General features: G+C 43.3%; 1 protein-coding gene across 1 annotated transcript in view; it reads right to left on the minus strand.

The window, feature by feature from the left end:
- Window positions 1-293: 293 nt before the first annotated feature.
- Window positions 294-14,840, minus strand: part of FNDC3B (fibronectin type III domain containing 3B) — a gene marked incomplete at its 3' end in the record, with an annotated part of 196,792 nt that continues 182,245 nt past the window's right edge. The window contains exons 24-26 of the mRNA XM_084267407.1: window positions 8,832-8,998; window positions 5,611-5,738; window positions 294-605 (exon numbers count right to left, since the gene is read on the minus strand). Of these exons, the coding sequence (XP_084123533.1) occupies window positions 294-605; window positions 5,611-5,738; window positions 8,832-8,998 (607 nt within the window). The remainder of the gene's footprint in view (window positions 606-5,610; window positions 5,739-8,831; window positions 8,999-14,840) is intronic.

The following is a 14,840-nucleotide window of genomic DNA, read 5'->3' on the forward strand; positions in this document are numbered from 1 at the left end:
TGAAAAGGCAAATTGGTGACAATTTGAAACTGTGAAGGATAACAAAACCTTGCTTTTGGTATCTGGTTTGCTTGTTGCTCCAGTTTGACCACTTCCTAGTTTTGAATTTCAAAAAGGTGCATCAAAACACTGATTTATCTTTCTTCAAGCTAGAACTGTAAAAACCAAGAGAAATATATAAAACGTATGGTAGAACAAAAGGATTTCAAGAGAAAAAGGAATATCTGAATAAATGTGTGGATTATAATGCGTAGCATTAGTTAAATCTGTATCTCAAACTTCCATGGAATTCTCTACTTCATAAAGAAGTATTGTAATATACAGGCAAATATAATTGACAAACTTGCAAAGCCAAGAACAATGAGGGCTGCAAACTGTTCATCAGTAGGAATCATGCTCTTAATCTTAGGATCATCTATGCTCCCCATTTCTCCTGCAAGCATGATGTCGTTTCGCTGAAGCATAAAGGCAACGGATGGGCTGAAAGGTCCACTAAGTTCCTGTGAGGTATCGGAGCACCGGCGGCAGACGCAGACGCGAAACCGATAGTCTGTGTTGACTTGAAGGCCTGAGATGTGGAATGTGGTCTCTTCTCCCTTGTACACCTTCAAAACAAAACAGCAAGCATGGTCACATACAAAGAGCAAGACAACGTCCTCCTCCTTTCACAGCATCGAACAACTCAAACACGTAACGACGTTAGATTTTGAGAGGATTCGGGCCAGAGAGCGAGGTCAAGTCTGAGTCTCGTAAGGAAACCCTGCTGCAGCTCTCAAGGGAAGAGCTCACTGGGTCGTCAGTGCTGGGTTTGGAAAAAACAGAGGTACGTGGAAGAAAATGAATGATGATGCTGGACCATGAGAGGTCTCAATACAGAGCATTCAACAGCATCGATGCACACAAGGACAGAAGAGACTTCAAACACATCGACTCTAAGCCAGACCCATCTTTTGTGGGTGTGTTGGATACTACAAACTTATTTCTCTACTCTGACTATATGCCTAAAGCATGTCGAAGGCATAAACACCCTGTTTGGCCCCAAAAGGGAGAAAAGCTGCAAACTAGGGTTATTGGAAGCCATTTACTGCATAATCATAAAATTGGTTACAAAGACATACTTTCCCCTTACGTTTCTCTCAAGAGTCAGCAATCTTGCCAGAAATTACACGTTCAGAATCGTGGAAACAATAAAGTGTTATTAAGGTATAAAAAAGCTCCTCTGGGCTGCCTTGTGTTTGGCTCTTTAGCAATCCAAGCCCATCAGGTATTTATGTTAACCAAATGTGGGTACCGTATGACTCAGAGCATGAGTCAGAATATGAGAAAGAAGAAAGATAACTGAATATCTAACAGACAGTTTTGTGAATTAAATGCAAAAAAGACCGCTGGAAACTTATACAAGCTCTGAGAACAAATAACCAGCCAACAATTTATATAAGGGAGGGCTGCCAAAACCCTCCCTTATTTTATGAAATAAAAGATCTATCACCAAGTGCCTGTGTCTGCTGGGAAAAACCCATCCTGAACTTCAGGATCCTTCTTCCTCTACTCCTTTAGCTGGTTTCTTTCTCGCTGCGGGAGCAGAAGGCTGAGAGCATCGCTGCCCTCCCGGAGTAAGAGCTCAGCTTGGAAAAGGGCAACAGGAGGGAAATTAAACCTGAGCCTATACAGAGGACTTCCTGTGCGTTACTCTGGAGGAAGAAACACGGGAGGAAGAAGATGAGACATGCTCAGCTAAGCACCACTTAGGGTCCAGCTTTCCTGCCCGTGCTTGCCCCCGAGACTCATCCTGCAGTCAAGAAGCCAGTCAGTCCTTAATTTCTTGACAAGGGCTGGGACAATAGATTACAGTTCTTCTTTCATTCATTCCCTTCCTTCCTTTTGAACTTCCAGAGTTTTCCCAAACACCGTTTGAAGGATGGTGACTGTCTCAGTTTCCAGACTGAGCAGAAGTCCTCTAACTGGGTCGTGTTTCTTGGCCCCAAAGCATGAACCAAGAAGCAATTAACTAAATTATGTTATCTTCCTCAAGCATGCACAGTGTTCAGGAAGTTCACTCTAGCTCAAGTGACAGGAACACAACAAGTTCATACCGTAAATCTCTGTGATTAACCACAACTATGCGCTGCTGCCCTTCTTGCTGTCTTTGCTTGTCTTCCCAATGCCACTGAGGAGTGAGTCATTAATTACAGCAACACAGAAACGTCAGGGGAAACAAAACTGCAAGTGCTGCAGTGGTCCATAGAAATAAAGCTAAGGTTGAAACATCTGCTTGCAAAGCACACCTCATCCCAAGAGCATCTCTAGCGCTCTATTTTCCAATGGAAACCCCATATCTAACATCCACCTTTTGTGGGCAACTGTCCACCACCTACTCCATCATCAATGCTGCATCTTAATGCTTCATTTTACTCTCAAGTATGAATGAAAAAGCTATAAATGAAAAGTATAAAAGAAAAGCTGCACGTATTTGGCACAAGCACGTAGATTCAGTGAGCCATCAGAAAAGGACATGTTCTTCCATGGGACCAGAGACAGGATTCTTCTACTCGGCAGACATACCTGACTCCCATGTCTTCAGACTCCGAGACATGGTAACTCAAAGCATTGATCACTTGCTTCCAGTTGTTTTGCAAGATGCTTTCTGGTGCTCTTGTGATCATTAATTTAATTGCAAAACATTTAACTGCAGGAGCTCTACAGGGCTTTGGCATAAGTGAACCTCTGTAACCAGTATGACCTCTTGTAAAACAGCATAAAGATTCACTAAAATCCAAGTAAGGACACTTAATTAAAAATTTACAATCTGAGTGTCATAAATTAAATTTAGCAGATACTGGGGATGGGATATATCCAACCTGTCTTTGTAGCGAAAAGATCTGCCCAGTTAATTGGTTTTTTGCTTGTTTTGTTCTGTCAGGGTGGTGAATACCAGTGTAACTGGAGGCTAGGTTTGGCTAAATCAAAAGACCTGTATCTTCATTACAGTCTAATAAATACAGATGACCAAGCTCACTCATGCCAGCTACTCTACAGCACTTCTCAGAAAAAGGCCAGACAGTGAAGTGAGAGGGTGCATCTTTCAAGAACATCTGAAAAACAGATGAAAGTGCACTCAAAATGTTAATTAATAGTCACTAACAATGAAGACAAAGTGTTTTGCACACTAGAGCTAGGAAGGTGGCGGAAACTGTCCTGCTTTCAGTGGTTTGATGAGGACTGAGCACCAGACTTAGCACGTACGTCCTTCCCCAGTCACAGGTAAAAAATATGTTGAGTGTAATTGCACTTCAGCTGTGGTAGTGGCCCCTATGTGCCCCCAGCCAGCTTCAGCGAGCACTTCAGAGACAGACTGTCTCCAGCTCAGTGCTGCCCACAGTGGTGTCTCTGGGACAAGGCTAAGCCAATGTGGGATGCTCGCAGCACGGACACAGCCTGGCTGTGACCACAGTTACACTCTGTGAGTGGGCTTCACACACCCAGCACAGGACGGGGGGGGAATATATATATATATATATATGTATGTATTGGGTCCTTAAATTCGCTAAACAACTATGAAACCAAATGTAAGCATCAACCAAATGTAAGCATCAACCAGCACACTTTTTTACATGTATCACATGATGCTTTGGAGGCCAACAAGTCAAGGCAAAGTGCTATCCAATTTATCACTTCCAGTTCCTAAAAACAGCTTTTCTGCTTAGGCACCTGAGAATATAATAAAAAACCAATGAGCTCTCTGCCTGGCTCCCTCAAAGACAATATCATCATGAGTTAAAAAAGCCCTGCTGCTGAAGCCTCTCTTACGGCGTTTGATCCTACTGATCGAGCCAGGCAGCTCGGAGAATTCCTGCAGGCAAGTACTTCTCAATTTCACCAATGCCATTAAATAATTTCAACCCCTTTATCTTTTCCAACTAATAACAAAAGCAAGTCACAACTGCCCTGTAAGCAACACACTGTAAAGTGTGAGATAACTGTAGCTGGTTGTTGCACTCCATTGCGATGGTCGGTGTGAGTAATAATTAATAGAAGCCCTATTTCACATGTGGTAAGACGACCACAAATCAGATGTGGGCTTCAACCTATTTTGAAACTTTTTAAAAACATTTTAAGTAATTCAACAGATTTCTCTTTAAGAAACCTGTTTTTTATTTTAATTGAACTTGCAATCAGCTCCTCTCACTCCACTGCCAAGACGCTGATGAACCCCAAGAGCTGCACAGACAGCCCTGTCTCCTAAACAGACAGGTGGTGGATGCCCCATCCCTGGGGGTGTTCAAGGCTAGGTTGGATGGGGCCCTGGTCAACCTTGTGTAGATTCAAGCCTGGACATTGTTGACCCTGCCTGTGGCAGGGGGTTGGAACTCTGTGAACCTTGGAAATCCCTTCCAACCCAAAGCATTCTATGATTCCTAAACAAAGCACACAGGAGTCCCTCTGATCACCTTGCACGAGGTGGGTTGCGCTGCGAAACTCTAACCAAAGGGAATTTAGATGATCTGCTCATCTGATAACACAAAATTGGCATTAGGAAGCAGAGAAAACACTCAATGCCACTAGCACCAGTAATAAATGCCAGTGTGAGTTGTACAGTTATGTTGTACTCTGGCACACAACCAGCGCAAGTGCCCTGGACTTGCTATTTCATAGAGAAGGGAAACAAACGTTTTCATGATTAGAGTTTTACACAGCTTAACAGCACACTGAATGTACTTCAGAGACTGTGTTTCTACCGAGTCTGAGACAAAGAGAAAACAGAATCACAAGGTTGGAAAAGAGCTTTAAGATCATCAAGTCTGGCTGTTCCCATCCTATGCTAAACCATATCCCAGTTTAAGAGCCTGAAGGTACTTTTTATTTCCTTTATTAGTGTTTTTTTTCATACCACAATTTCTTGACTGTGAAGATTAAGCTATCACCTGCCTTAAAGGAACACGGAGCCAAAGTAAAGTGCAGAGTCAGAGGCCTGGCAGAGGAAAGGAAAGATCTAGCTGTGAATGACTTGTTCTGTTCAGGTGCTCTGGGGAAATGTCCACTTGTGATGCCTAATCAAGGGAAGAAAGATCAGCCTTACTTCACGCCCTTTGTCTCCACAGCACAAGAGCTGACAGTCTCTGCAGGCAGCTGATGCCCAGCAGTTACACACCCTGGCACAGAGACCTAAGGCAGGAATGGAATGGCTGAACAAAGCCACTGAAAGTCATGTACTTGCCTGCAATCCTCAATGGAGGGGCTTGGAACTGGCTTAGTGAACAAGGATCGACAACCTACTGACTTCATCTTCTCATCTCCAGAGAGCAGGAAGCACCAGCCAGTTCAGAACCAAGCATGGGTGGGCAGAGTTGTAACTTTTCAAAGGTTAGTTCAGTCAGAAGTAGTGATTAACTACAGACAGGGCGCAAATCACACCAGTGAGGTTACAATGCTCTATACGCTGCCTCAGGAGAGAACAACCCTTCATTGTGACTCAGCCTTAACCGAAGTCCACCTGACAAATCACCACAGGGTCTAATTCAATACAGTAGAAAGCAGCTGCACAGCAAACGTTCAAAGGCATCTCCATTATGTCATCACTTTAGCAAAATTAAAACGAGATGGGGTTCCTACCTGCTTGTACTCAGATTCTCTTCCAACCAGTACCTGCAGCACATAACCAACCGGATCTCCCTTCATGGGAGGGACCGTTTCCCAGGAAATTTCACAGGCGTTTCCTCCCAACTGTGTCACTCGAGGGGCTACAACAAAAGGGAATGTGTTAATATTTAATATAAAGACTGCACTGAAGTCTTATCCATTTTAATATATGTAATATATACATGAGGAAATTTTAACAAGAGCTTTGGGACATATCAGGGGTTGGTAGCACAATCTATATTGTGTTTATTGGGCCAATAAAAAAGTCAAATTGCTGTCACAACCAGATGAAAGTAGTACAACTCTTAAGTCTCTCAAAAGTCTCATTTACTTCAGTCTTGCCAGACGTCAGTCTTGCCAGTTCAAGATTCTTGCAACATTAAACAGCAACAAACACTGTCCACAGATCATCAGCTCTAAATTTTACCCAATTAATGAGCTCCTAAGTAATTTACTGCAGGACCCAGATCCCTTTCACAGAAGGACAGTGAGCCGTTGGAGCATCTCAGCTGTGTGAGCTGCTGGAAAGGGGGAGTGGATGCGACAGAAAACTATGAACTTTTAAAATGCAATTGCAACGTTGTGCACTGATCTTTTCGAAGCAGGAGCCATCAAATGAATTGCCCTGGCATTAATAAAAGCAGCCATTTTATAAAGTTCTGAGCAAACACCTGCGTATTCCTCCCATGCTAGACGTCATTGGGAGAGAGGAATAATATCAAACAGTTCATTCAGGAAAAACAGGAGGAGGAGTGTGAGATGGGAAGCTAACTGATCTTCTGTACTAGAAGCCTGGGAAGTGAAAAGTACAAGCATAATTTAAAGACTTGGACCCGTATCTAATTCTGATCAGACATGCTATATCCAGCCAGGCTTAGACTAGTGCTTTCCCCAGAACTCCAGAGAAACTCCATCCGTGAGCCAGTACAATGCTGCCGTCCTTGGGTGAGGACCTGAGGACCTGTCACCAGCTGAGAACCAAAAGTTGCTGTACTGTGCCACACGCCAAGCTTGCAGGTGAGCCAAGCAGGGCATGAACAGCAGCAGCCTGTTCATAGGTACAGATAAGCAGCTGTCAAAGGCATCAAAACAACTGTGATAGCATCCAGGGTCAAGCAGCCTCTTGCTCAGGCAGAGCAAGCAAGCAGATGACCAAAAAAATCAAGTGCTGAACACTCCACCGAGTAGTTAACATGTGCCAGGACATGAGCTTGTTAGAGGCAATCTGGATTCCCCACCCTATGAAAACAGACAACAGGAGAGTCTATCAAAGAAGCAAATGCTGCTGCTGTTGCATGCATTACATGAATTTTAGACTAATTCATTACCACCCAAGAGGAACATGTGAATCACACGCAGACCCAGATGTAATCAATTTCGATTTGCTTCTCTCTGCACATCTGCCAATGTTGGGAGACTGGTAACAGATGCCTTCATCTCAGCTGACACCAACATCCTCACTTCCCTGCCTCCTCCCATGCCTTACCTTGATACACACAGATCTTCGTCTGAGACTTCCAAAACACTGCCACTAACAAGAATGCTTTTTCAGTGAGCAATGGGGATGCTCCATGGGAGAACAAACACATGCTTCTGATACATGAAAAACTGCACAGAGTTCATCACCTGCATTCCTTGGTATTGCTCTGAACGTGGAAGGGAATCCAAACCATCGTTTTGCCTAAGCAGATCTCTTTTACCTATGCCATTATGTCTCCACAGCAGCGTGCCCTACTGCATCTTTTGCTGTGCCCTTTTCTCTACTACAGCCAATGTTCTGTCATATATCTGTGGTCTCAGCCAACAGCCAACCCTGTATTTGCTCTGTGCCTCAACCACTCAATATTCAGTCCAAGGTATGAGTCATATTTAACAGGAACTAAATAAGCAGGTAGGGAGTTCAAATCAAAAACCTAGGTGAGATCCGAACTTAATAAAATGCATTTCTACCCAGCAAAATGGAAATGTGACTGCAGTGCATGGCAGCATCCACATGCTAGCCTTACCCACTCAGTGCAGCTAAGAGAAGCAACAGCCACAGGGACCTGGCATCCATGAGCGACACGCCTGTGGTCCAGACACTCCGACAGCCTGCGGATGCTCAAGCAGTGATGCACACCCTCGTCACTACAGTCCCCCACGCCAGCAGCGTTCACCCAACATGAGCTGCCCTCTTACAGCCACGTAACAGAGTGAATCAGGGCAGCTCACCGCTGAGTAACAACATTTACCCTTGAACTTTACACCAAACGCACAGAGAGAGCTTCTTCCAGAAACAGCACTGAAGCAAATGTCAAAACCCAGGGGATACCCAGGGAGAAAGGAAGGAGGGATTCTCACATACGCTGATTATAGCGCAGCGAAGCCAGTCTGTCCTCTCTCTGCTCGAGTGCATGGTTCTTCCTGGGGGTGATCCAGAGCAGCTAACCTGGGCACCAGGGACATTACACCCCAGCAGTGTTCTCCTCTTTCTAAATCTCTGATTATATGTGGTGTCAAAATCACTAGAGCCAGATTTTTAAACACAGAGGAGCAAAGGAAACCTCTGTGCCAAAGTACCTGATGCTGTCTGTCACAGTAACAGGTACCACCTGACAAAGGAGTGCTGAAAAGGAGCTAAAAAAGGTGCATCTAATCTCAGGTCATGTCATGTCATTATGTCACCTCTTTTCTTTAGGCCTTCTGTTCTTCCAGTGCTCACATGCTGAGTGAGTTCAAAAGCTAGTACTTTATGCATGTGAAATATTGTCATCAATTTTATACATTAAAGGAAAAAATAAACCCTGAAGTTCCATGCTCAACATCACCTACACAACTAAAACCAAGATTAAACTTCACTAAAGCTCAAGATGGTAGATACACATAAATACTACAGCTGTTACATCCCGCTCAGAAGCGCTGCAGTAATCCAGAGCAACCCCCTGGTGAACATTATTGTTAGCAGCAGCATGTTAACAGTTCAGGTAGAACAGAGGTTGGTATAACTTTTATAGTGTTTAGGTGAGATATATATATATATATATTTTAGCAGTAATTTAGCTTCCCCCCATAACGTAACTTCACAGCAGAGAGAAGCACAGAAGCAGCACACGTGTGCTTATGTTAACCCTTACAAACTCACAGCATACTTACCAATTGCCCTAATAATTCCCTGTCACTCACAGATACATGAAAAGAAATAACCAATTGCATACCTTTGATTGCAGGTGGGACAGACTTTGTTGTGCAGAAGGTAAATATTTCTGAGAAAGGTCCCTCCCCAGCATCATTGACCGCCTGTATTCTGAATGAGTAACAGGTGGATTCTGTCAGCCGTTGTATCTTGTACGTGTGACTCGGTCCCCTGTAAATCGGAATAAACCTGGAAGCAATAAAAATGAGAACTTAGGGTTACACTGGAGCAGTGCTGACACTTCTGGCTGTTACGTGTATCAGCATGAGGTATCCATATTGCACAGACTTGCACAAGGTGAGTAGAAAAGCAGCATGCTATTAACACAGGGTGATTAGCAGGAACAGGAAAAGAGAAGTTCACTGTCCCTTTTAGCAACTAATACTTTGCAAAATGACTGGTGTGAAGTATCAAGTAAAACAACTAAGACCCAAGGACCACATTTTACACTCACCTGTGCCACCGTAAGCCAAAAAACTGCTATTTAAATCAGAAGATACAGATTGCACAGCATGTGAGTAATGTATTACACGTGTGAAGAGTTCACAGACTGAAGAGACAAGCAGCAGGGATGGGAACAGGTTCAGAGAGAACATACTGTGAGCAAAAAGGCATGGGGGCAAGATGATTATAGATGAGGGGCTATGGGTGATGGACAAGGAGAGCAGCTTCGGGGCTCTGGGGTACACCCGTACTGACAGCTCCACTTGAGAGTGGGCTGAGAAGAAAAAGACACAAGACCACTAAAAAAGTGTCTTCCAAAATACTTCCACTGACAAGACCGAACATCAGCACACACCAGCGTATCCAACAACATAATGCAGAACAAAAATCAATGTCACTTAATTTAAAAAAACCCTCCAAAACGTCAAGTACAGTTGCTAGAGAGAATCTGACATCTATCTTCAATTGCTCTGCTCGGATAATCACTTTTCAGCAGCAGTCATGCATTAGCCAGCAATTTCTGACTGAGATCCTGACCCCCTGGGGGGCTGAGAGGATGGGGAAGCACCCAGCATCTGGCACCAACCTGCTCAGTCTCTCCACTGGGGACCAAGTCTTACACTAGTCCTGAATCTGGAGAACACCAAATTCACCCCCCAGGATCACATAGGGGTTATTTTTAGATGATTTAGTGCACTTACTCAAATATCTTAATCATTTCAGCGGATTTTAAGTCACCAGGAAGCCAAAGAGATTAATTTTAGACCTCCCTATCTAGGTGCCAGCTTTACCCTGGGTAATAAGTCCTCTGGCTTCGCATGAGATACACGGTATAACCAATTTGAACGTTACAAAGAAACTGGGTCTGTCATTAGCTCTCAGGGACAGAAATCAATTCATATTACATTATGACTGAAATCCAGGGAGGTACAAATAGAGAGATCAAGAATCATTTGTAATAAAAAGAAATGTTCAGGTAATTTGAATTGTTGGAAGTGTACTCTGAGGACTAATGTGACTTATTGCCCCCGCTGAGTTTTAGTGAGCCCCTCACCTTGACTGGAAATCAAAGGCCTATGCCCACAAGTTAAGAGATTTTAGAGCCCATTTCCAAAGGAAAAAACCCACAATTTTTCAGCCTTATGCTCAGGCAGTCCTTAAATCTGTGTGCCATCCCACTTTCTGCAGCACGTTTCAAAAGATGGCCACAGACCTGTTGTCATGGAATAAAATTTCTTGGGATTCCCTGCACGATGAACGAAGCACACATGTTTAGGATGGCAATAAGACCAAAAAGACAAGACTACTCTGCCTCTCCCTCTCCACCTCTTGTAGGTCCATCAGAGAGCTGGCTCAGAAACCACCACAGTACTCATTGAGCTGCTCAGACTTGTCTCTGACCCTGATCCAAGGGCAATGGATATCAAAAGAGATTCAATGCAGTATTTTAGACTAATCCCCTCTTTGTAATCATCCGTGAAGCTAGGTGAGACAGGGAGGATAAATATACCTTACCAGCTACCACGCAAGCACACCCATGGCCCAGGTTGGGCTTGTGCTACACTTGCTGGACAGATTCCTATGGTGAAAACCAATGACTTGGTCCTGAAATTACACTTACTACACTTTCACCTTATGATTATGATTAAGGTTTCATAACACTGAAAAAGCGATCCAGCAAAACACTTGAGTTCCTCCTGTCACTTGGGAACTGGACTAATACTGGTTTCCATCTCCACCCTGTTTTTACTTCTCTATCTCCATCTCAAAAAACATCTGTAATGAAAGCAAAAGCCATTATGGAAAAGCTCACATCCATGTTCAGTACACAAAGCTGTAATGGAACAACACTTCAACTTCTGAGATTCAACCATCTCTGAAGAAAGAAGGCTTCCAATTTTGAAGAAGAAAGGCTGATTACAAAGTCAATTAAATCCAGTTGCTGTTAGGCTTTACTATGACAATAATGCTCTGTAATTGTGTTTGAAGATGCAGATCATGATGTAAGAAACATAATGATGATGAAACTTTTAAACTTCAAAATACCAGTGTTTTTTTGATAATAATGTATTTTCCTTATGCCTAAAGCAGCTACTTTATATTCCTCCAGAATGACTTCTGTTGTTTTTAAAAATAGTGTAGTTATTTGATGTAGAGGGCTCCAGACTTGAAGCGATAGATCCTACAATCTTCTTCAGACTCCCAGACTTTCTGCTGAGGGGTTTCAATAAACCTGAAGTTGAATCAACCAGCACGATTGCACGTTGCTGCTGTGATGTCTGCATACATTAAAAATTGTCTAAAGTAAGATTATTTGTTCATATTGCTGCAAATTCATTTTTTAAATCTAGAGATTTAGATTTTCTTTTTCCCATTTAAAAGGCACATTTAAATGTGAGCTCTACACACTTGACATTGTCCACCATGCTTTACCCAGCCCTGTTCCACGTATTTTTCTGAAGAACAAGCCAGATTTGAGCTTGTCTGCAAGGACTTCATCTCTTGCGCATTTAAAAGTTGATTTAATCTGGGTATAGAAAACCTCCCATGCTCCCTACGTCCCTCTCACCTCCTTCCAGCCTCTACTCAGTTCTCTGGAACATGGACAATGAATTTTCATTCTCAGATGCTGTGGGATGCCACAAGCATGGTCACTAACAAAGCACAGCCATCAAAAACCTTCCTGGTATTCTCAATACAGTTGCCTTAAGTTTGTACCAACCACAAATAAATCTGCATTATTCAAATTTAACATGCCACAGCGCTGCCTCTCCTCTCCAGAGAAATAACAGCAGCAACTGGAAAGAAAGCAACTTTCTCCAGGGATGGAGACACTCCCCAGAGGCTGCTTCTCCCTCATCTCACTGGAGCGATCCCAGTTCTCTCCAGACATTCTCATGTCAGTCACGGATTATTCATTTACCTGCACACAGTGGAGGAAAGAGAACACAATGTCCTAGAACGACTGTTTGGGAGACACCACTGCTGTTAGTTTTCCATCAATACCTTTTTATTCTCAGTGAAGATCTTCTTGGAAATGTTTTACATGTTGCAGCTATTTTGTTTCTTCCACTTTAGCCACTTCCAGTCGAGCAGAGGAATATGAATGTTCTCGCTCTACCTCCGCTCATTAGCGCTCAGCACATTTGAATCAGCAGGTTCCCTTTCAAACTCTTGGGCTCTGTTTATGTTTTAGTAACCCGTTTGTCCTTACAACAATTTAATTTGAAAGAACACCTACCACACAGCGTTCAAGACAGCAATTTTGAGCCAAGTACAAAGGCTAAAATAGCCATCTGAATAATTCTGTTCTTGCCTCCCAGAAAAATGTGTCCATCTGCCACGATTCAGGCTGGAGATAAATTGTTAATCCAGCATCGGTCTGACCTGGCGACCCCAGGCTTCGTTTCAATAGACATGGGCAACTGCCTAATTAGAAACTAAAGTACATGGATTTCCTAACTCAATAGCTCTTAGTATTACTGTCACAACGTCCCTGTTATCTCCACGATTACAGCCCTCACTTACTTCTTCAGACTGGTCCTCTATTTTCTTTAAAGAACACTCTCCAACCCCCATTTATATTATTTTCTTCCTCCACCAGCAGCTCCCTACGTTACAAGGTGGCACCCAGGAAAACAAAACTTCAAAACCAAACCAAACCATGCCATTCATCTCCCTGAGATGAAGAAGTTCCGTTCTGGATATGGAAATGAGGTTTGGTTGGTTTGGTTATTTTTTTCTTGAGCAGAAAAAGAGCTGCCCAGCCCCACTCTGCTTCCTTCATCATGCTCTGCACATTGGAAGCTGCCTCCAAGCCCAACCTGCCCAGCCAGAGCAGACCTGAAGGTTTCACACCTCTTGGCTTTACACTGAAGCTCACTTCTGATGATGGAAGGAAAAAGCATCATGAATCTCTCCTACACCTCACTGCCAGGAGTCAAATGGAAATAGCTCACTAAGAGAGGCGTGATGAGAAGAGCTTGTGGTGAGAGTGAAGATGGAGGAACCACTTTGCGTTGTCAAGTGAGGCTGGAGAGGAACCCAGGCCAGGAGTTAAGTAGAAAGCACGAGCTAACCCCTCTCACAGTCCACTAACTTCCCCAAGCTGTAACCACCTTGAGATGTCTCTCCCATCCTCATTTAAGTACTGAGTGCTCTTTTATTCTGTTAGACAGGCAGAGACAAAGGAATAAAGACAATGCATGATTTTTAAATTTCTGCTGGCTTTTAAAAATCTTCTGCTTAAGGAAAAAAGCTGGACACCTGCAGCATCCCCGTTATGGTTGGGCTCAATGACCACGGGTCTCTTCCAACCCAGGCCATTCTATGATCCCCCACATACATCAGCACCCCTGTAAGCAGTACCAGCTGTATCTGAAGACCTGTTTCCTAACAGATACTCTGTGGAAAGCTTATCATGTATGCTTGCTCATAATACGTTTAAAACTAACCTCTGCATCTCATTCTGTGCCTCGCTTGATTCCCAGTATCTGAAGCATCTCACCTTAAACATTTAACACTGTTTTCTCCCTACACCTCAAAAGATGACACACACACAGTCACCTCAGATCTACGAGCAGTGTTGTTTCACTCCTGTTTCCAGGAACAAAGCTGAAAGGCATTAACCAAGTCAAGCTTTTTACCCTTGCAACAGTTCCTCCTCTTCTTTCATTTGCACAGCACTTACTGCAGAACCCCAAATATCTGAGCAGACTGCTCTTAACACAATTAGCATTACTGCTGATAGCAATACTCATCTACACGAGGCAACGAGACCAACACAGGCTACTTGAAAGACTTCCCTGAATGTTAACTTCCCATTTAGCCAGGCTTACAGAGTAAACTCTAGCATGCCATATGTCTTGGTGCTAATTCTTCATTTCTTTCCCTCATTGTTTTACCCAATAGGACAATGATTTTTCCTGCAGGTTTTTCACAAGGATATGTTAATGTATCTAATTTCATATTTTAATAGAATTTCACAAGCCAGTAGGCCTGATATATATCAGTAATCGCTGCTAAAATGGGTGTAAATTGTCTTGATCAAATCAGGAGTGTAAACAACTTTCCGATTAGACTGCTCGAAACTCGCAGTAACCAGATAATGATTATGCTAGTCATCAGGCAAAGGCAGCACGCTTAGCAATTTATGTCTGTGTCTGTTCTAGCTCTCTTCACGTTAACGCAGAGCAAACATATGGGTCAAGACTCCTAAGTATGACCCCTTCCTCACACACAAAGACCGTCTCTCAGCAAAGACTGATGCTCAGACCAAACCATCAGATAGGATACTCCACTTCCACAACCAGAGAAACAGCACTGGACACTGGGACAGGCTGTCTCCTTTTTATTTGTGCATTCTCTAAGTTTGTTATGTGCATTCAAGGAGTAACTAGGTCACAGAAACTGCTGGAAGGAAGGGAAAGCATTTTCTTCTGCTATACACAACTTTAGCATGTTTGGGTTTCCAGCAGCACTGGGTGAAGATGACAGAAGAGTGGGTGAATCACTGGAGTAGAAGCTTCCTAAACCCAAACCTTTCTGCAGGAAAAAAATGAGTTCATCTGCATCTCTTCACTGGCTT

This window comes from Gallinula chloropus (assembly GCF_964237585.1).
Source record: "Gallinula chloropus genome assembly, chromosome: 8".
In the NCBI taxonomy this organism is placed as follows: Eukaryota; Metazoa; Chordata; class Aves; order Gruiformes; family Rallidae; genus Gallinula; species Gallinula chloropus.